Source organism: Xiphophorus hellerii, chromosome 2, assembly GCF_003331165.1.
Source record: "Xiphophorus hellerii strain 12219 chromosome 2, Xiphophorus_hellerii-4.1, whole genome shotgun sequence".
Classification (NCBI taxonomy): Eukaryota; Metazoa; Chordata; class Actinopteri; order Cyprinodontiformes; family Poeciliidae; genus Xiphophorus; species Xiphophorus hellerii.
The window spans coordinates 23,053,671-23,076,270 of NC_045673.1; the positions used below are offsets into that span (position 1 = coordinate 23,053,671).

A 22,600-nucleotide genomic window follows, 5' to 3' on the forward strand; every position below is an offset into this window, starting at 1 on the left:
AATTAGTTGTTCTCCTAATAAAATTAATTTTCTAAAACAAGTTGAGAAAGACTTACTTCTGTTCAGATCTGGACACTGTGAGATGTATCCCTGCGGCATCACCAGGATCTCTACATCCTGCATCACTCCCTGCATACAGACATATAAGTAGTGTCCTCATTAGTGAAGCTTTCGGTGAACAGAGAGACTATAAAAATGAGATAACATAGGTTAATGCTAAGAACCTGACAGAGTTTTCTAAGCAGGCATGGGCCAGTTTATGGTTTCATGATATTATCACCGTCAAAAGCTTTCGTCACTGATGTTCGTGGAGTTTAAATCCCCTTTATTGACCTACCAGAGAGCTTTTTCTGGGTTTATAGAGTAGCCTTCCTATCACCCCATTTTTTTTGCGCTGTTAGCTATCTGCGCTTGATGGCTACATAAAGGCAAACTCCCTGGATTTATTATAAATGAGGTTGACTTAGCTGTTTAAAACTTCCAAAAAATTCTAGTTATTACTCTTTTTAAGGTAACACTGTTTAAAAACAAGTATTTGTGAAAGTTAGCATCTGTTTTAGCAAAACAAATAACTGCAGGCTGGCTAGCAGGGCGTATAGCTGAGTAGCTAACCTCAGTGCATAATTCAGTGCAGTTCTGGAACAAAGCCTGTTAAGTTAAGAGGCCACAGAAGATCTGTAGCCTGGAAGGAAAATATCCAGACACTATTCATCCAGTCTGACTAAGCTTGGGTTATTTTGAAGAGGAAAGGGCAAAAACTTCAGACTCTGAGTGTGCCAAGCTGAAAGAGGCATAACCTAAAAGACTCGCAGATGTAACTGCTTCAGGAGACGGTTCTCGAAAGTCTTGAGGCAGCAGAGCTGATGTCAAATGCATACCGTACATTTCATAGATGGAATTATTTTTTTGTTTTTAAATCTGTTCACCCCCCCCCCCCCACTTCACATTTATGCATCTTTTGTAGGTCTTTCACATAAAATCCAAGCATTAACCTTGCAAAAACGATTGCTAAACTGTTGAAATCTTAAATAGGTGCATGAAAATAAAATCACTTAACTTCAGCTAAAGAAACAAGGTGCAAAAGAAGAAAAAAAAAAAAACATTAAGTCAGCCATGACTCAATAAAAACCTGTTTACTGAACGGATCTCTGGAATTAAACAAGCTAAAAGAGGGAAAAGGCAGTGAATCTGAGAGTGAGCAAAAACATATTTATTAGTCTGAGCCTTACCAAGGCTGTTGAGTCATCTCATATATGGAGACCAGGAGGAAGTTAGGTTAAAAAAAAACATCATGGGGAAATTAGTGTGTGTGTGAAATCGATCGTTTTGTATGGTGTTTTCTCACAAGCATGAACATTGGGTTCAGACTCGGCGTGATGCACAAGACCCAAACTGATAGCCTTTTGTTCTCTGTCCAAACACCAGCCACCCCTTAAACGTACACATCTAAACACAGATACTCAGTTGCCATGGCAACCTGGCCCAGTACACTCCTCGAGAGCGTTTATTACCCTTACAGAAGTGGAGCAGCACAACTTAGGAGAAATTGTTTTTTAAATTGTCTTGCCACTTCAATTTGCTGGCCGTAAATTTAAAATCCAGCCGAAATGACGCGGCACTTTTTCACGAGCGAGCGCTAAAAATGAAAAAAATAAATAAATAAAAAAACCAGAAGGAGATAGTGGATCAAAATTGTCATGAAACCACGAAAAAAGTGCATTTGTTGTGGCCACGGTGCAAATTTCATAACCTCCAGCCGCTGTGGTGAATTCTTCCTCGAACGACAAAATATGTAGTAGAGTCACAGTGAAGCGTTTAACCAACTAATGTGACAAATTTGTGAGTGAGGTTTAGTAACCGGGTGGATTTATATGAAATCTGTCACATTTTATTGGATCATTTTGGGAGGGCTGGCGCATTGGAGAAAGGAAAAGAGCTGTCAGGTGTCTAATAAATGAACAGACGTATAAAAAAAATCAACCGCCTGGGATATTCCACTGAGCACTAACAGTAAATGAAAACTTACGTTAAGCATACGGAGAGGAAATGAGGAATATTTAACTGTTTTAGCTATTTAAAGTGTAAAAGAACAATTAACCTAAGAAGAAAATCCCCCAGCCCCCTGAGTATTACGATTGCTGTAATTTTAATTCTTCGTAACTGTTCATCTGCTCGTTTAACTTGGACACTTGTTTAAGAGGAGGAGGAGCAACGTGGGGATGCAATTGCAATCAACCACTTTCTAAACTTATGTAAAAAGACGCCATCTGTGGGGAGATATACTGATCTCAAGGGCTCTCACAAGGCGTGCATGGTCCTGATAAAACTTTGATTTTTAATAACAAAAGAACTAGACCATGAAATTCTGCACTACTGAAATGAAATGAAAATGAAATTGACAACTTATTCAGTCTTGCCTTCTATTCTAAATATTAGTCAGCTTTTCCTGTCTGTGATAATTAATCTCTGGAGGGAAGGGTTCAAACTGAGCAAACGTCATATCCAGACATCAGTACAACTGGGTGAATGTAGCGCTCGTCTTAAAGCACCTTGTATGGTCTGAATGACATAGAAACACTGTAAAAGTTCTGTCTTCTTTCTATTACTTCTTATTTCAACTTCAAATTCACAAATACTTTATTGATCCCGAAGGGAAATTAAATGTTGCCAATTCAGATCCTTCAAAGTGTTATTATTAATGCGATGAGAAAGGATAATGTCTTAATGTTGATTAAAATAATAGAGCGTTGTACTGTTTTAAAACAAATTCAAAAATTATTAAGGAGATAACATTTTTAAGCTGTTTTTAGCATCTCAAATTAGCAGTTAGCACAGCTGGCAACAATAAAGCAACAGCTTCCATATGTATTCCACAGTCAATGACTACCTTAAGACTTAGAAAGCCTTTCCAAATCCAGCATCATGACAGAAACAGGATGTAAGGTTATGAGGATGAAACAGAAACTTTGCTGCGCTCCGTTCTGCCTTCCTGTTATTTGCTGAAAGTCTTGTTCTCACTCTCTCCCACAAAAGACAAATCTCAACATATCATGAAAAAAAGGTGTCCTTTTAATTACCTGATTTTATTCTGAAAAAAAAAAACAATCAGTACCAAAAATATCTAATCTTGAGACTCTTATTGACAACATCTACATCACAGCTCTACGCTGTTATCACAATCTGGCAGGACAAGAGTACGATGCATTCACTGATTTAAAAAAAACCCGTTTATAATTTCATTGTCACCGCATTCTAGTCAGCTCTCACATTCTTGGTGCCTCACTTGTTATTTTCTCATCACATCACATGCCGTGTGTTCTTAAACGAGGAGAGCCGTCTTGCTAGCAACTAATCAAGATACACAAAATCAAAGAGGGACGCTGCTGGATGAGTTTTGTGGTCAACAACTGGGGTGTCTTTGTTTAACCCATTAACACAGTGGAAACAAACAGCCAGAACGCAGTGGGTGAAGTGCTGACAGGTACGTACAGGCAGAAGACCGCCACACACAGAGCTAGTCAAAAGCACACTGACTGTAATAGTAACACCTGGAGGTAGAGTGATATCTCTGCACTGAAGTGTCTCCCCAGGTGAGACATTCTGAAGCACATCGCTGGAAGTAAGTGATGATATACTGTTTGTCTCCGACTGGAAGACAGAACTGTAGATTCTGGGCTCAATGAGCTCAGTCCACAGGCTATTTAATGATCTCTCCCAAATCAGCATCGTGGGAGTTGCTGAGATAATTGTGCTGGGCTTTGCTGCAGACCAAGGAAAAAAGAACAAAAAATGATGAAAATAATAATAACAACAAAAAAAAAAATCTCCATTCTAATAGAGTGAGTCGAACAACCCTTCAAATTAAAATGGCAAGCCTTGAGAAATGCTTGCAATTAAATCCCAGAGCCGTAATAAATAACCCCAAATGAGACAAATGCAGAATGAGAAGACAAACCGAAATTGGGTTTGGGGAGGAAAGATAGCGCCCGAAGCATTAGCTGCCAGCTAATATGACAGATCAAGACAAGCATCAGCATTAATATATTCTGGGGGAGAAGTGCTGACCTTGAAGAAGCCGTGAGCAGAGTTTCTCTGTCCGAGCCAGAAGGAAGTATCCTCAGGAATGTCCATAAATGGCGCATCTACCACTCGTTCATAGATCCTAAAAAACAAAAGCACAACGGACTTAAAGTTGACATTCTTAAACACACAATTGGTGGCCTTTACTCTTTTCATCGCATCAGTTTCTCTCTATGTTGTAGGACCTGCTCTTTAAAATCCTCCTGTAAACTTTTTCCCCGAAGGACAGCACAAACGGTCACGGACTCTCAGCAGCGCACATGGTGACGCCGTCTGCTTCCTTTTGCTGTGCCAAGGTAAGCATCGTCATACGCGAGCAGTAACACGCCAATAACATTCATACAACAGGTGCAAATGTAAAAGTGGGAGAATTCAAGGTCTCTGTAACATGTAGGAAGTGAGGTGAGCTTGATTGAAGCCTTGGCGACTCCCAATTTGCGTGAAACAATTTTGTGGAAATCAGAAGAGGATTTTTTTCATTCAGTTTGACTCATTACGACGGGTCAGCAATGCAGGTTCTGTTATTTTGGATGAGCAATAAAAAATAAGGTTGCAATCCCTCAAAAGCGTCTCACCTAAATGTAATGAAAGTTGTGTTTAAATAGGGCAAAACCACTGCAGACGCAAACTGGGCCAAAATCCCGGATGCTTTTTTGTTGCCAGCTGTTGCGATAATAAAATGTATACAGTTTTCTTATCGTCTCGGCTTCTATGTCTGTGTATGATGGAGTTTTAGGGCTACGAATAAAAATGTAATAAAATTATGAAAATGGGCACAGCATTACAAGAATGAAGTCATATGAGACTAAAGTCAAAATAATACAAGTATAAAGTCATAATATGTAATGTGTCCTGCTACTGATAATAATCTGATGCAAATGTGTCAACAGATTAAGTATTTCCTTATTTGTAAAACCAATACCAAAGTATTACTTTGTAATACTTACTTACTTTTACTTATTTACTTTGTATTCCCTACATTCCTCATTTCACCGCAGCTGTTTTTTTGTGTCGTAGTTTTCATAATGTTCCGACTTTATTCTTGTAACATTATGGTTTTATTCTCACAATACCAAGACTTTGTTGTGATAATATTCCGACTTTATTCTCAAATTTGTATGACGTTATTCTCGTACAAGTTTAGCTTTGCAATATCATCACTTTATTCTCGTAACATTTTAACTTTATTCTTGTAATTTTATGGCTTTATTCTCGTAATTGCATCTGCATTTATTTTCTTACTCCTACCCTAATACTCTGCCACATTTGTAGCATTAATTTCAATGCGTTCATTTATTCAAAAGGGATTGCTCTTTCAACTATTTTAGCACAAAAGTGAGTTGTTTCTGTCAGATGCAAAATGGTTTCTCCAATGACTTATTGTGTGAACATTTCAAACACAGAAATCACAGTTAAGGTTGAAAAATCACGTATCATTTATTTCACAATTTCCAGTTTTTCATTTTACTTTTACGTCAAGAAAGTTTGTGGCTGCAAGCAAGACAAGGAGTGAAATAGTTCAAGGACGAATATTTCTGTAAGACCCGGTTGACGGATCCCAAAACTCTTACCTGTTGCAGTCGACGTGTAAAATGACGTGGGAGGCGCTGACGGCCACGGAGACTTTGTGCCACTGGTTGTCGGCCAGGCTATAGGGGAACACCTCAGTGTGGTCCAGGTGGCTTTTGGTGCGGTAATGAAGACGCACCTCACTGCGCTGGCCACTGCTCTCAAGCTCCAGAAACCTAAAAGATTAAAGTAGCATCAGTCACCCATCACGATAAAAAAAAACAACATCCAGATAAGTAATGCCTTTATCAGTTAAACGCCTTGATCGTTTGAAAATGTGTACTCAAATTCCTCAGATCAGCAACAATATTTTAAATGTAATCCCACCAGCAGCCATACGGCTGGTAGATGCAACATCAGCAGCGGCCAACAATGGAGAGCATCTACTTGTTCGACTGTTTACATTGGAGTATTAGTATTCGAGGAGAATCCTCTTCTCCCCAGCACTGAGATTTACCAACCACGAGACATTAATGAAAAGAGCTGCCAGTACACACACACACACACACATCATCTCTGCTTTTAAAGGCAGGCTTGGTTAAAGAAAAGTTGCTTCCTGGAAACATCATTCAAAGTAAAAAAAAAAAAGAAAGACGCTCATGAAAGAGTAGCAATAGAACTGATTTATCTGCAAACCACATCTAATAGATTTACTCTCCCCTAGCCATGCATGCACACCAATCCTGGCTCTGGAAGTGCACTCGCTTACACTTCTGATGCTGAATTAGTCCTTGTCACATTTCCAAATGAAACCACGCAGCGCTGCTTTGTAGAATCTGAGCGGCTGGGAAAGCTAATCAGCGGTGGGGGAAAGTCATTAACATCCCTGGGAGCTCTTTGCTCAGGACTGACTTTAATGTACAAACTGTTCAATCAGTGCATTATGTGAAAGTCAGATTGCTGTTCTGATCGTCCAACGGCTCAGCTAGCACAAACTAATAGAAGCATTAGCATACCGGGTGCAGACAGGGTCTGCGGCTCACAATTACAAAACTCCGCGCTTACAGCACCTGTGGACGATGACGAACACATCAGCATTTAAATGGAACTGCTGCGTTTGTTTAGCCGGTGTGTAAAACACGTAGATGCTAACTGATTGCAGACATTCGGTCTGTTGATGTGACTAAATGAGATGTTTTAAATTTTGAATGCAACTCCAATTATGGTCAATTAGTTGAATTTATCACAAGATGGCTTTATAGTATGTCACATTTTGGCTACTGTTCAATCATCAACCTCACCAAACTCTTTTTGATCACATGTAATACATATTTGCTTAAGTGCACCAGTCTCTCCTGAAGCAAGTCACCGACACAGCATGATGCTACCACCCAAGTTAGGAGTGTGTTCTCAGTCCTGCCAGCTTTTTTCCTCCACATGTAACAGTGGTCACTCTGACCACAGGACGCGTTTTATAAAACAATAAGATTGAAAAACTGTAGATGGACTTTTAATGTTTGTTTTGGAGAAATGGCTTCTTCCTCTCCAAGCGACCTTTCATTTCTGCATTTTTCTTTACCGTTTAAACCTCAAATTTTTAGTTCGGTGTGCTCCTGACCGTGGAAGCGAACTTATGACTCTGGTAAGGGATTTAAAGAAATCAGACACTGTACGGCTACAAGTGACTGTTAAATGTCTTCTTAACATGCATGTGCATATCTGCTTTCAACTAGAATTGTAAAACCCTACTTTACAGCTCCAAATATACATAATAAATTAACGCTCACACACATCTGAAAAAATTGACAAAGCTATTCTTATGTATTCTTTAATTACTAAAGAGACATTGGAATCGAACAAAAACTGTGAGAAACAAGAAGCTCATTGGTTTTACCTGTGCTCAGAATGATGGATGGAGAGAATGACTCCTGAGTTGAGATGATCCTGCTTGAGGGTCGCCAGCACAGTAAACTCATTCTTGCCTTTAAGCTTCTGGACCATCTGTTTAGAAACTGTAGAAGGAGCTTTTACTTCCCTTGAGGTCCCTGGAGTGAGCACAGAAAGATAAAAAACAGCGACAAATTTAAAGAAATAAATCTTTAATGAGTACTGGCTCATTTCTCTTCAAAATGGCGAAGACTAGAAAACATGGCAACCAAGTACGGCAAGTGTCTGTTGACCTTTTTAAATCAGGAAGTTGCTGAATTAAACTAGCAGCTTCTCAATGTACTCAGAAACGAGGCATGCTCTGTGTTTTGATAAGACTAAGCAGCACAGCTCTTCCCATGAGCCTTTCAGATTGGCAGATTTTTTTATTAGCGACACATTTTTAGAAAAGATAAAAATTATAATAGTAAATAGCAGCTTTAATTCTTTTGTTGCTAACTTTTGGGCTTCAGGTTTACCAAACTTTCTCCAATCTATTTCAAACGTCTTGTAGAACTGTTAACGCTGATCCTTTCGCACACTGGACTTCATTAATCAAAACATTGTTTTTAGATAGGAAAACAAATGATTGCCCCACATGTGATCCATGACACAGCGCGTTTACTGCTGGTAAAAATTAGGACTTAAACTCCACAGCCCGGTTAGCTTGGTTTTTCTGATCCAGCTGATCAGAAAGACGATAAAAAAAAACAAAATTCCTTTTCAGGAAGTGACCGTATCACAACAGAAGATTCCTGATAAAAAAAAAAAAAAACACCCTAAAAAGCCTGAAACACAAACATAGTCTCTGCAAATTTTGTGTTAATTTGATATTTTAAGAGTTTGCCTCAAAGAAAAGTCACAGATTTATAACTGCTGGATAAAGTCCGTCTGACAGCCTTCAAACCCATATCAGTTCATTACACTGCAAAGCATCAAATTAGACACTACTGTACAGCAGAGTATTGAGCAGAGACATATACTTTATAAAAATGTTAATTTCTTTAGCTAATTATGCAAAATGGAACATGCTGTTCAAGGTTTTAGTATTACTTTTTAATGATTCAGAGCTAAAATATTCCCTATTTCAGAAAATATATCCTATTATGTAAATGTCTAAACCTTTTTACTGTATTTAAGGGAGTCAGACAAGTTGCAATATATTCTCCTGGACTTTTCATCTTGTATGTCTCAGTCAAGCTAAATTATTGTAAGCGCTAAGTGATTGCTAGTTACACAAAGTGTGACAATTGGCTTAACCCTAAAAAAGAAGTGTTGTTGTTCCTTAGTGTTGCTACAACTAAGGAAGATCAGAAGCTACATTTCCCAACTTTTTATTTAGCAGGCTAATTATTGGACGTGGTGAGCAAAGTGAAATTTCTTAGGTCGTGTATCCAGAAGTGATCTTTGTGAAGATGATGATGTGAAGAGACAGTGCCGCAAGATGAACGAGCAAGCTTTTTAAATTTTACATGTGCACAGATGATTTTAAAGTTGAATAAATCAAGAAATTCGATACCAAGAACCAGGACTGCTACAACAGATGACAGAAGGTATATCTTAAACTTCTATAAACATTGGAATACATTTTGCTAGCTCATATAATTCTCTTTGATTATACAAGTCTCCTAGAGAATTTTGAATAGCTTCTGGCACATTTGTGCAATCAGCCTCTTTAACATCCAAGGTGAACTGATAGAAGGAGAAATACAAGAAATATAACCCACTGAAAAAAGATCAGCTGAAACGTTGCGCTGCTAGCCATCATTTAGCACCAGAATGGGCTTGTAATTCACCCAACAAAGCTTCATTTTCTTTGCTCCGGAGGTCCGCAATAACATAAACCTGCAGACAATTTAAGAGCCGCTTCGGGATCTGAGTGTATCCCACACTTACACCAAATAGATGCATCCGAAAATGAGAGTAAAAATGTCCACACACCCATTTTTCTGCTGTATTCACCTGTGATAAACGAGAGCCTTAGTGAGAAATGCACTCACTATTCCTGGACTGCAATAGTTTTTGCAAGCTTTGCCATTTTAGAGATGCTCTGACACGTCAACGGCCACAATCCAGTTGACCTTGGTTTGAGTTGCTCAGGCCTTTTTATACACACCAGTTTCTCTTGCAACCAGTATGCTGATGGTCTGTCAGAATATTCTCTCAAATAGTGCAAGTCGTTCTTCCCAGCTATCGACTCCCTCCTTGGTTATTTGTAAGACCTGACACATGAAGCCAGGTGACTTTAGGAGAACAAGTGAAATGCTAATAACCCTGCAGGAGAGAACTTTTTGCCAGTTGTGTGTCACTCATTCGTACGCCCTTCTCCCATGCTTTGTGCCCTCTTTTCTCCTTTCCAACAAAACTTTGTGCAACTTTAATGGAGGCATCCATAAATGATGACGTTTCTCAGAAGTAATCACATCAAAGGGCTCACTTCCAGCTATGGGAAGTGAGCAAGCTAACCCTGGCACACTCAAGAACGCTGTGGCAGCTTTTCTTCAGAGTATTTAGATTACTTCCAGCTGGTGGGAGTAGCCAATTTACCCAACGCAATGCAAGGCTGGAAGCCGGGCCAACTATGGAGTCTAAATACAGAGAATAATGAACACGTATATCGGAAAGAACAAAGTATGACTTGGATTTTAAGATTCTGCTGGCATACTTCGGCATTTTCCCCTTTTGTATGCTTAATTACTATTCTGTCCAATTTTCTCTACATTTGTGCTTCGCCAAAGGCTCTCGACAGGAAATGTTTCATGCATTTTACATCAACAGACACGATCTCTGCCATTGGCTGACGTGGGACAGATGGACCAATGACGGCAAAAAGAGTTCTGCCTAGCGCTAATCTGCAGCAATCTGTAGATCCTGCTTAGCAACCAAATCCAAATGGTACTGTTGGAAATAATCTGAGATTAATGGACATTATTTTATCCGAAGCTATAAATAGGTTTCCTTATTTATTTATTTTTTTTTAGCCAGGCCGCAGACTGAACAGGGAGTACCATGTCATCTTAATCTTGAGCAAAATAATCACAGTGGGAGCAGGTGTCAGGGCGGGTCCGATACAGACGGGGGGATGGTGAAGACCAGGGAACCTCCTACACTGGGCTGATCCACAATTTGGCAGCCAGGAACATTTGACCCATACGCGTCTGACTTTCATCACCATCTTTTACACGTTTAGGGCAAGGGGCTGCGTCAAATGGCACGTTAGTGGATTATAGGGTTGAGGTCGGCGCTCATTTCGTTGCTGTGGTAAGAGTAATCTACATGCGGTTGGCCGTGAAAAGCGCTTAAGATTAAGACAAGCGAAGCATCAGACGTCTCTGTATTCCTGAAAAACATACATAAATGCGCGTTTAAAGCTGTGATGAGCCAGTCAGCGTTTCCTTGTTGCCAAATCAATGCAGCCCCGCTGACAAGGCCTTTGGGTCGATTATGTATTGGCAGGCGCCTGGATGGGGCAGCCACCTGCTCCTAACGACCACCCCAATGTGAAATCCTGACACAAAGCAGCTATAAAAAGATGATTCAGTGAACCAGATTCTGATGTGAGCATTTAAAATGCAATTCTCATGATTTATTTTATACGTTTGTCGACTGGAGTTCTAACAGCTGGCCAAAAACCTGTATCCCAATCACATACCTGGAAAACAAAAGTAGTCATACTCCTTTAGCTTCCATTATTTTTACATTTGTTTCACCAAATACTCTCCTTGCATAAAAATTTAACCTCAAAATATCTAAAGTCCTTTTGCAAAGGGCTCACAGGTTTGTGAGAGAAATTTAGAGGACAAACACCATCATGAACACATCAGACATCAGAGATGTGACCTCTGTGGAGGACATGGAGGAGCTTAATAAGGGTCACGTTCTAAACCGTCATACAAAAATGGGAAAAGGAAGACACAACTGCAGACTTAGCAAGAGATGGCTGTCCAACTAAACTGACAGGCTGAGAAAGTAGCGTATTGATCAGGGAAGCAGCCAAGAGGCCCTTGGAAAAATCTGGAGGAGCCGCGGTGACCCATGGCTCAAGTGGGATAATCTGTCGATGACCACTACTTGTCAACACGCCACGAATCTGTTCTTTAGGAAAGAGACATTTCTGAAAGAGAGACGCAAGAGGCCCTGTTTGCGGTTTGCATCAAACCATGTAGTTAAAACAGCAAACAAACCACGGATGGTTTAGATTCAAGCACATTTATGTGTTAAAATGGCCCAGTCAAAGGCCGGATATGAATCCAAGAGAAAATCAAATTGTGGTTCACCGATTAATTATTTTTTTTTATTAATGCAGTCCACCTGAGCTATTTTGCAAAGAGAAACAAACAATTCAAAGCAGGTGGAGACAAATCCGAGGTGTAATTGCATCATTTTACTTTCACTTCACAGACAAGTGTGACTTTGTATTGGTCCGTCGCAATATCATCCCAATGCGGTTGCAATAATTCATGTCTAAAGGTTTATACAATGTTTGTGCTAACAACACATTGAATCTTAAATTTACTGAAATCCCAGTTTTTTCACCAAAGGCTTTTCTCTCATCTCATTTCTAAGTACAGATGGTTTACACTGTAAAAAATCTACGCTTATCTAAGATTAAGTGTATCTCCGATGCTTGTTTGGAGAGGCAGAAGTTCACCTCGGTTGTATATTACGTCTCATATTTTTTCCTCTACTAGGAGAGGAAGCTTAAAACAGTCTTTCTAGCTTGCCGTTACTTTTGTAGGCAAATAATGAGGACTTTCGCTCTCAGTCACCTGGTGGTTTCCCAGAACAAAGCAACACCTCCTACAGCTTTTCCACAGCATTTTGCTAATAAGCAATCTCTCCACCAGTAAAGACCGGGTGAGCCATGAGATGAGATTAAAAACCCAGAGCCAAGACTATTCTGCATTAGATATGCAGTTGAAAACAGACGTGGAAGGAAGACATCACTGCCCTAAAAGCATCTGAAGCTACACTATTTTCCCAGGATGAATGTTTTCCATTAAAAGGAAGAACTGAACTTGTTCCGAGTGAGATATTTTATCTGCTGGATGCACAGGAACACGCCAAAGCCAGGAGAAAATCTTGCAGGAGGATTCACGGCGACAATAAAACCTCCAAGTCGCAGCAAACACAAAGGCTTTCATTACTGTCAAAGCTCACACACGCTGCTGTAAGTGCATGCCTGGAGATAAACAGGTGCCGACTGGAAGATGTGCAATAAAAGTGGGGAACTTTTTGACCGCCCTGCAACTACAGAGTCAATATAAAGGAAGAGAATAATGCAGCAGGGAGGGTTTCAGTTCATATGGACACATGTCCAGACAAAAGCTATTGAAATCCTGAATGGAGTTCTGGTCGGAATTACCGGGTCATCCTGAATTCAATTTGTACTGATGCTGCAGGGAAACTTTAACAGTGAATTCTTGTGGCAGCATAACATTTGCAGTGCATAAGAGCACAGCGTGACAGTACTTGCAAGATGGTTTCTGACAAAATAGTCAAGATATTTACAGGCTGCAGTGTTAAGAAATAACTCAACGGGATAAGCCTGGTGTGCACGTTAGAAAGAAAGAAAAACAACCAAGCTTCAGACCAACTTCCTAGACAGCGCTGCAGAGAAAGGAGCGACAATGGGAAACAATAACGACTGTCGAATATGTTTAGAGAAGAGCTCAAAAGTTAGGGGGAAAAAAAGAGTAGGCTGAAATTAACTAAGATCTTCAGAGCAAAAGCTGAAAATGATGATTTAATGTTTCCTAGATAACACAGAGCTTTCCTTACAGTAGAACAAAACCTAGCATAACCATGCTAGTGGTTCTGAGTTTAACAAAATATTAGCAATGAAATGACCTGTGCTCTTTCTGACTGGCTCTTCTGGTGACAGATAGGTCACATGCGGAAAAATATTTACTAATTAAAAGCTTCAGACACCAGTCTTGTTTACAGGGGCGCTGCCAGGAATCTTGGGCCCCATGACAAAAAGTTTAATTGGGCCCCCCCACGCAGCTGCTGTTAAAACTTTTTGAGTCCATTTGACCTATCAAGCGTCACAATTTTAAAGGCTTGCAACTGCCTTGCTTTCTTTGGTCCAATACTGATAACTAGCACAATATTTAATGCTCATGAATTTTACATGCAACAGTCTGCATACAGTGTGCAAGTAGGTTGCTTAAATATTTTCTATTAGTTTTAGATTACTGAAATGTCTCTCTCCACAAGCATCAGTCATGGGCAACATGCAAAATACACATAAAACAATCCAGACTTCAAGCTGAAGTACAGAACTTAAATAAAAATATGTTTTCTCCATATTTGTTAAAGCTCTCACCCTGTCGTGACAGTTTGTTATGAGACAGATAATCTGTGAAAACAATCAATCTCCTCCACCTGCTCCCTGAACTACTATTGCTGGATAAAGTAATGCAACGTTCCAAAAACAAACAACCAATCAGAACCAGTAGGAGGGTCTTAGCGCTGTCAATCAACCTCATTCATTCACTGCTAAATGTGCTAGCAGTGGAAAAACAACTTATCATTACAGGAAAAATGTTTATCTGCTGTCATTGGTAGCTATGCTAACTAGACTGAGCATTCACAACAGTCTACGTCAGAAGTTTTCATGCTGTTTCCTCCAGTGGTTCTTGGTGCACAGGCGAGGAGGTGAACAGGTTTTTCAAAGATTTTGGTGCGTTTGACACCGTGCAACGAAAGTGAATCGCCCCAGCTGAAAATGTAACAAATGTTGCAATCTTGGTCATCCAATCAAACAGGGTCTACTGGACTATCAGGTGAAACTATGACTGAAAAAAACTCCCAGCAAAAACTAAAATATAAAACAATAATGACCAGCAGAACATTCTTAGAACTAAGCTAGCACCCTGGAGTAAAACATGTTAAAAACTAAAGGCTACTTTGTGCCTCCAATGCAGAATGAACTGCATCAAAAGATTAATAAAATATAAGCAATGCACAAATCAGCCAATGATCAAAATCAGACAATTTTCTCTAACCTGCTCATGCTAAAATCTTCAGGTCCAATACTAAAAAAAAAAAGAAAAAATCACACCTGTTTTTCTGCCTGCAAACTCGTCAACAATCAGCATGCCTTTTGATTCACTTTGTTTAGTTTTAGATTACAAGAAAAGTAAAAGGTTCTAAATATAAGCGTTGATGCATAAATGGGGATAACCTTATAATTCCTCCATTTTCTTTTGGGTTCAAAGCTACTGTCTTTACAAAGGAAACAGCAGTAGATTTCCAGTGGTCATTGTTGCATTTAATTGCTAAGCAAAATAAGGTTACACAGAACAGTTTATGAATTATAAACCTACAAAAAATCATGAAAGCAGGTGATCAGACATAAAGGAAAACTAAAATGGGTATTTAAAACTGGAACGGTGCAACTCTTCAAGGTAAGAACGATTTCACCAAGTTCAGTAAACTTTAGGAGTTTTGATTCAAGCGTAGCAATAACTCAAGTCCAAGTCAGTCCAACAGGCAATCTGCATTTTCTGAAGCCTGCCTCCCCCCACACCACCCTCCCAAGGCTTCACTCTTCTGGAACAAATAAGCCGAACGAAGGGCACCTCTAGGACTGCTTCGGCCAGCAATTTCTCCCCAATTCTCAGATCGCCTCTTCAGTGTCTGCCCGTCTGACATTCACACATACACAGAGCTAATGACAGCATTCCAGCCACCCAACTGTATAACTGCCCCGAGGGAAAAGAAATCACTTTCTCTCCATGGTCACTCGCTCTCCTGTGTGGATCGGCTTTGCCTCAGAAGTCAGCAAGCAAAGATGACTTTGACCACAGGGAGTTGGGGATAATGTCAGTCATAAGATTGGAGAGATTGGCTAACTTTTTTTTTAGGGGAGTGGGGGAGTGCAATGCGACAGAGTAGAGCAAAAAAAGCACTGTGTTGAAGAGACTAGAAAACTGTGTTCAAAGGTTGTTCGAATTCAGCTCGAAAGTTGTAATCGAGGCCAGGCGGCTCTCTCACATTTGCCTTAGGATGTAAACATGTAGATGTTTAAGTCTCCGAAATCAGGAAAATAAACATGTAACGGGAAAAAAAAGTAGTAATAAAATGTGTTTCTCTACAACTTGCACATTTTTATCTTATTTTGTTCAAATAAAACAAACTGTCTTTAGTTACGTTTTACATTCAAACACACGTCGGGCAGCTGGCGATTGCAAAACACTTCATAGTGATAGGTGAAATGTTCGTACAAATTTGATTAGCAGTTTTGACAATTCAGCCTAAAATTCATGCGCCTGATAGATTAAGGTTTACAGTAATTGTTTAATTTTTGCCAAAAATGTTCCTCTGACTGGAAGTAGTGTTAACATTTTGGACAGAATCCCAACTTGAATCTGCTGTAGAATATGTAGGAGCTTTTTAAAGATTGTTGTGATGGCATTGAGGGCTTACTACCTTTAAAACTTGAAACTCATCACCAAAGATTAAAATGATATTGGTTTGATTGCTGATTGCAGATTTTTTTCCCCCTGATTTATTTAGAAGGGAATACATTTAGACATTATTTCCTAACGAAATGTTGTTTAAAAATATATATACATGGAATATTAGTATAGTGGTTTTTTTCTTTTCTTATCCCTCTACAGTGGTGTAGCCAGGGAATGTTTCTGTAAAAGTACAAAGAGGGAATTTCCCACCAAGACGACTTAAACTTAAGGGAAAAATCCCACTGATCTGCTCGACTCCGTCCTTAAAAGCTTAAGTTTAACTTTGAAATTTGTTTCCCACCAGCTTAGAAAAGTCTGACTCTCTCTGTAGTCGGCAGCACAAGGTGAATGATGAAGAGAAATAACCCTTCAGATTTAACAGGCTACTGCTGCAAAAGTTAACATCAATTAACTCTTCATTATTAGTCGCAAAAGGTCAAAGCACTTTTGGTTGCAATTTTTTTTTTTTTTTTTTTTTTTGCATTTTGGTTTCTAATTGGAATAATTGTGAGTAATTTTAACGATGCCACTAAAGACACGGCAGTTTCAACTACGGTTAATTAAAAGCTGAAGAGCTTTGAGAAATGTAAAAATTTGTGAAAATTCAGCTTTTTTTCTCTACTGTATTAAAAATCAAATGCACTCACTGCACCCAGTTGTATCCATAAAACACATATTTAGCAACTAGGTAGTCAAGCTGTGTGTGAAATAATCTCAGTATAAGTCCAGCTGTTTTTGTTAAGAACATTACCTTAAAAAACAGAATAATGAAGCGCTCAGGCTAGTTAGTCAGCTTTTTAATGTGATGACCTAACCTAGACGTGGCAATCTATCCAAAATGACATGGGGGCTTTAATCAGAGAAGCAGCAATCTGGCCTGTGACAACACTGGAGGGGCTGCAGAGATCAGCAGCTCAGGTGGGAGAGTCGGCTGACGGTGCGACTATTAATCGAAATCTCTGCAAAACTGCCGTCTGTGAGAGAGAGGGAACACGACAGTCCTTACTGAAAGAAAGTCATTAGAAATCCTGCCACAAACCATGGAGGCAAAGCAACGAACACTTGGAAAAAGATCCTCTGGTTAATAGAATTTTTTTGAGCCCACCGAAGTTTTATGCCACTTTTTTAGAATATGTTTACAGACAAATACTTTTTTTAAAAAATTATTTTAAATTCAAAATGTATAGATTTTGTTTAGCTTTAGCTTAATTACTGCTCTGACTGTTGTTTCCTGCACCAAACAGCTTATTTTTGTATGCGTACTTCACTTAACGATTCATCGATTACTAAATTAGTTCGTGATTATTTCAATAATTGATTCAACATGATTAATCGTTACACCCCTAATATTTTTTTTCACCTCTAGTGTTTGCATACACAAATAAATGAACATGTTGAAAACCATGTATCAGTTTCTTTCATTACATCTCTCGTAAGTAAAACCCCAGTAGAATAAAATTAAGGTTTTAAATGTGTGTAGGTTCATAGTTATCTGTCTCAGGTGTCAGACGAGCCATCAAATGAGCAAGACTCTTTCAGATTTCCCAGCATGCCACAGGTCCAACATGCATTTCACTGAAAGGTTCTCGGCGTGCTTTCTTGATGGTGCCAACAAAGCCAGCATCACAATGTGTTGCAATATTACACAAAACAGCCATGGCGGTTTCTTAGAGTTTTCTCACTGGACTGCTTTATGGTTCGTTTAACGGTAGTAACACAAACAACAGGCTGTTTATCTTTGAAGAAGGGTAGCGTGTGAAAAAGAGCCTTGATTTAGTGTTTACTGAGAGGATTACCACTTTAAAGCTCCGCACCAACTCAGATATATTCAGACAAAAAGTATGAATCCTTCCCATACGCTTCAACATAATGTCAACATTGTGAGGATGAACCGCACTCCTACTGCTCTTCACACACACACACACACCCCAACACACACACGCCCCCGCGCGCGCAGCGCGGCTGTATAATAAATGAGCCTCTTCCGTTCTGTTGCACTTAACTGTCGCTGCAGTCAGCGACATCATAAGCACAACAAACACAGAAACATCTTACTGACGGTGTTCAGTCGGCGTAAAAATCGCTGCTTCAGAGACTGACAGGATTCATATTCACAAACCACAAACACACCCCTACACGCTGCAATTACAGCGAGCCCAGCGACACAGCTCAAAGGATGCTTTTAAATTGTGCTGTTTGCACTTCAAATGAGTTTGATCCATCCACACAGGTTGGGCGTGCGCTGGGGGAGGGGAGTGCTTCTGGGTGTGGCCCCCCCAAAGCCCCCTCCTCTCTTTTCGTTATTGTTGCTCCTACAGAGCAATAATGTGGATCCTGAAAACTGTGTGGGAGGAGGGTGATGTGATCATTTGTATCTGAGCATCACCTGGCATCGGGACATTAGAGAAGCATGGCCTGGGGGGCTTTTCTCCCCCCGCCTCTATCTCTGAGGACTCCTGATGCCATGCATTGTAGTACTGACAGCTCCCTCCAAAAAAAAAAAAAAAAAACCTCAGCACCAACTTCCTCCCTCCCCAAACCTTTCCAATCCTCACAGCCTTCTTCTTTCTTCCTCTCGAACAAATAAAAACCTACTTTGACAGACAAAGATCCAGAGATATCACAAATATGTGTAATATTCGCTATACATTTCGATATGGAGAATAAGACTCGTCCTCCTGCCTCCACCCAGCCACACAGAGAGACACAGCCTTCCCTTCCTCTGGCAGCAGGCAGGCAGGCGGCGGAGAGGACAGCCATGGATATGTTCTGCCTGCTATCTAATGAGCATCGGAATGTCACCGTGGGGGCCCTCTCGGCCGGTCCCGGCCAGTCAAGCGGGTCCATACGCGAGGTATCAACACAGTCTATCAAACAGCTGGCAGACAGCCTACCCCGCTTTTTCCCTCTCATCATCCCCGACTCTGCATCTCTGCCGAATGAGGCTCTCGCTGTCTGCTTCTGATAACAAACAAGCAGAGGCCCAGGTCTGCTCTGCCTCGCATCCGCCCCCCTCCCAACTCCTCTACTCCTCCTCTTCTTCCTCACCCAGCAGCATCAGCACCACCGACTTTACACAGACATCCCGAATGAAGGATGGAGGCGAGCTCTGCCATAAATAACACACACACCATCCGCTCTACCTGACTGCGTGTGCTCAGTGGAGGTAAAAAGAAACGGAAAGGTGCCAGACGAAGTACAGTTTGTGTTCTTTTTTTTACCTTGTTACAGAAAAAGCAGTGGGAGATTCTTTCAATAAGCGTCTATGTTTAACTCCCTTTCTTTCTTAGCCCTCTCCGACTCTCTGCCTGGGTCTAGAGCGCACCTTTTGAGTGTCATCTACACAGAAGACATCAAATAACACGCCTTCGCAAAGGATGCCGGAGCCGCCGCAGCACGGCAACGCAACGCCGCCTCAACGGGCGTGCTGGGAGATGAGAAGATATCAGGGAAGAGACGCGCTGGCAGCTGATCGGCGCTGCTTCCCTGGCTCCAGGACAACAATAATCCCTTTAAAACGTCAGGAGATGTTCAGTTCTGCCTCTGCTTCCAAGTTATCTCTGTCCTTGTGATTAGGTTGTCAGAAGCAATCATATTGGCTCGCAGTGGGTTGTAAAGATGTGACACGGGTGTGGATGGAATTAAAAACTCAATAGCTACGCAAATGTGGCTCTGGCAACTCCGTTTTGCCCAGCTAACGACTGGAAACGGAGAATAGACGACTTGCTTCCGGAAAGCCTTCCAAGAGAATCTCCAGTGAATTCAAGAAATATCTTTTCAGATCTATATATTGTATCTTTACATTCGCATAACATGAACAAGATTAACATATTCTTTGCACAATCCCCCCTTTTTGCTTGCCCTGGACACCCCACTGTTTCATGACCTAGTACTGCCTATTGTTCTGGCAGGTGGGACCCCCCCCTCCTGAGCTCCTTCCTGTTACAGAAAAAAATCTATCAACTCTGGTGTATGTTTACTGTGTATATGATGCTATACAGATATCGACATATAATGGTATTTGAGGCATCCCTGGCAGACCTGTAAGAAAAAAATCTACATGGGTCAAATTTCAGGATTTTAGGGCTGCATTATGTTTGTCTTGAAAGTCCTGAAAAGAGGCAGATGGGACTGCTTCACAAGATCATTCCTGCAGCGGACAAAGCAAATAATCCAGTACAATGCAGCTATATATCAAAGTATAATATCCCCAGATTTTCTGACAAAAAAAACCAACTTAAGCATTTCAGGGCTGTACTATGCCCAGTCCTAAAAAGCACAGGACAGATCATGCATGTGTTTTTTTGTTTTTTTTTTCTATAACCAGATAGGAACATGCAGCAGGAAGTGTGTTTCAAGTACCTTGAAAATGGAACGCTCTAGACTCGCTGTGGAAGCCCTGGACCTGAGTAACTCCATCAAAGCCTCCGTCTCCAAGTGTCAGTTCGTCAAAGACGCTGATGCGCAGGGCAGGGTCAACCCCAAAACCTACAACTTATTTCCAAACAAAGAATATTGTTACTGAGGTTGTTAGCTGGATGATGAACATCCTTCATAGTGGTACTTTTTTTTTTTGCACAATAATATGCAATAAATTGAATTGTTTTTGACAAACTTATGCAAGATTGGATGCTGATTACGCAGGATACGCTTCTACTACTGCACATATCCCGAAAGCTACATGTTGCAAGAGGTTGCAGAGGCGTCCTACCTGAGGAGGTGCAAAATAAGCAAAGAACCAGAAATAGCTGTGTCAATCCCATATTGACTGTGTTGAAGCAAAGGTTTAGTCCATGTTTTTATCCGCGTCCAAAGGACCGTGTTGTTAAATCACAGGCTGACAGGATATCACCCTTGCACATGAGGCTGTTACAGATCCCAAACGCCGAGCTGAGGCATCATCACAACTTTAGATACCTCTATCATACGGGGAGGAGAGGAGGAAAAAGATGCCAGAGGAGGAAAGACAAAAGGTAAAAATAATAATAATAATAATAATAATAATAATAATAATAAAATCCTCAGGAGAGACAAGAAGTAAGCGATGCAGAAACTACGCCATGTAACGCCAGGTCCGCTCCGGCTGCAGCATCCGCGGCACAGGTGGATGAGATGCCCTGCCTCACCAGCCCAACAGACGCTCCTACAGCGGGCTGGGAGCTCACACCGCTGAACGGGGTGGAGAGAGAGAGAGAGAGAAGAGAGACAGGAGGAGAGAAAGAGGGCGGGAGAGGGAGGAGATACAACAGGGACCATGACGCCCTCTGCTGGACAGATTTCAATATTAATCAGATCAAAATAAAATCTTTATAATCGGTCCGACTCTGTTCGATACTTGGGGGGGGGGAATTGCTGTTTGACAACAAATGAAAACTCCAAATTTAGCTTCTAAATAATAATATTAAAATACTGACAAGGAGATGTTTTGTCCCACACAGACAATGGCTGCCTACACAGTGGAGGAGTGCTATGCTGTTTATTTTGGTATTAATCCGATCATATCACTTACCGTAAATACAGGCCAGAACCGCAGATACCCAATACCGATACTTGTATCATCAAACTTCTGACCTTCAGGCGTTTCTGTGGTTTTTCCTTTGACTTATTTTCTTAAAACCTAGAACAGAATTTAGATCGTTTATATGCGTCGGCAAAATACTTTATGAATATTTACAAGATAAGCAGAAACAATAGAAAGACAAAACAGATTTTGTGTGGATTGCTTTCTAAATTAGCAAAGTGCAAAAGAAAACGTGTTAATTGAGAGCAAATCAAAGCAAAAATGTTTTTACAACAGAGCTAGACATTACAACACAAAAACAAAATAATTGTTTTTAAATAAAGTATTTTTGAACTCACTGAAATACAACCACTAAAAGAACCGAATCTGCAGATGTTTAAAATGACTATCTACCTCTGCTTAGATTGAGAATCTGCTTCCTTGAGGCTTCATGTGTTCCACTGATCGATGTTGGAAAATCACGAAATTGATGGTTTCATGTTAATGTTACATTTCGCCTGAGCCACTGTGACTGAACATTAGCGGCAATGAAAAAATTGATGGATGCGTAGTACCTGAGAAGTTGACAGTGTTAGAAGTCTGATTAATGGCTGGGAAAACGGCGGTGAAACTGCCTGATGTGGTTCTTGCAGCTCCCCCACCTTTATTTGTCTAAATGTTTTTCTTCTCAGTTTGACTTTGAAGTGGAGTTTAACAGCTCCTCTAAACCTTTTTACCCTCCTGAGGTTGCTCTTTGAGCAGAGTTGTGTGACCCCCTGCAGACAAGCAGCTTTATTCCTTCAAAATGCTCAAGTCATCTTTCAAAGTTGAAGTTTAGCTGTTCAGCAGGTGGCATGACATAAAACGTTCCTGGCTGCTTAGCTCACTCTGCTTTCACTTATGCTTTATATCGCTTTTGCTTGCCTTTTGGTTAATATATAGTGAATTTATTCCATTCGGTTGCATAACAAGCTCAAAATTCAACATACTTTGTCAGGACTTTAGGTGACAGTAAAGCATGAATATGAAACTTGCAACAAATCACATATGAGCTTCTGTACTGAGTGGCCTGAATATATATTTAGCATGTTTGTTTCTCTCTTACCCCTAAATATAT

At 40.4% G+C, this 22,600-nt stretch overlaps 1 protein-coding gene across 1 annotated transcript in view; it reads right to left on the reverse strand.

Moving 5' to 3' along the window:
• nell2a (neural EGFL like 2a) overlaps positions 1 to 21,136 on the reverse strand; it is a 101,009-nt gene extending 79,873 nt beyond the window's left edge. Inside the window, exons 1-6 of the mRNA XM_032588831.1 lie at positions 20,695 to 21,136; positions 20,346 to 20,477; positions 7,484 to 7,634; positions 5,652 to 5,825; positions 4,066 to 4,162; positions 57 to 129 (exon numbers count right to left, since the gene is read on the reverse strand). Coding sequence (XP_032444722.1) covers positions 57 to 129; positions 4,066 to 4,162; positions 5,652 to 5,825; positions 7,484 to 7,634; positions 20,346 to 20,477; positions 20,695 to 20,746 — 679 coding nt within the window. The 5' untranslated portion in view covers positions 20,747 to 21,136. The remainder of the gene's footprint in view (positions 1 to 56; positions 130 to 4,065; positions 4,163 to 5,651; positions 5,826 to 7,483; positions 7,635 to 20,345; positions 20,478 to 20,694) is intronic.
• Positions 21,137 to 22,600: the final 1,464 nt, after the last annotated feature.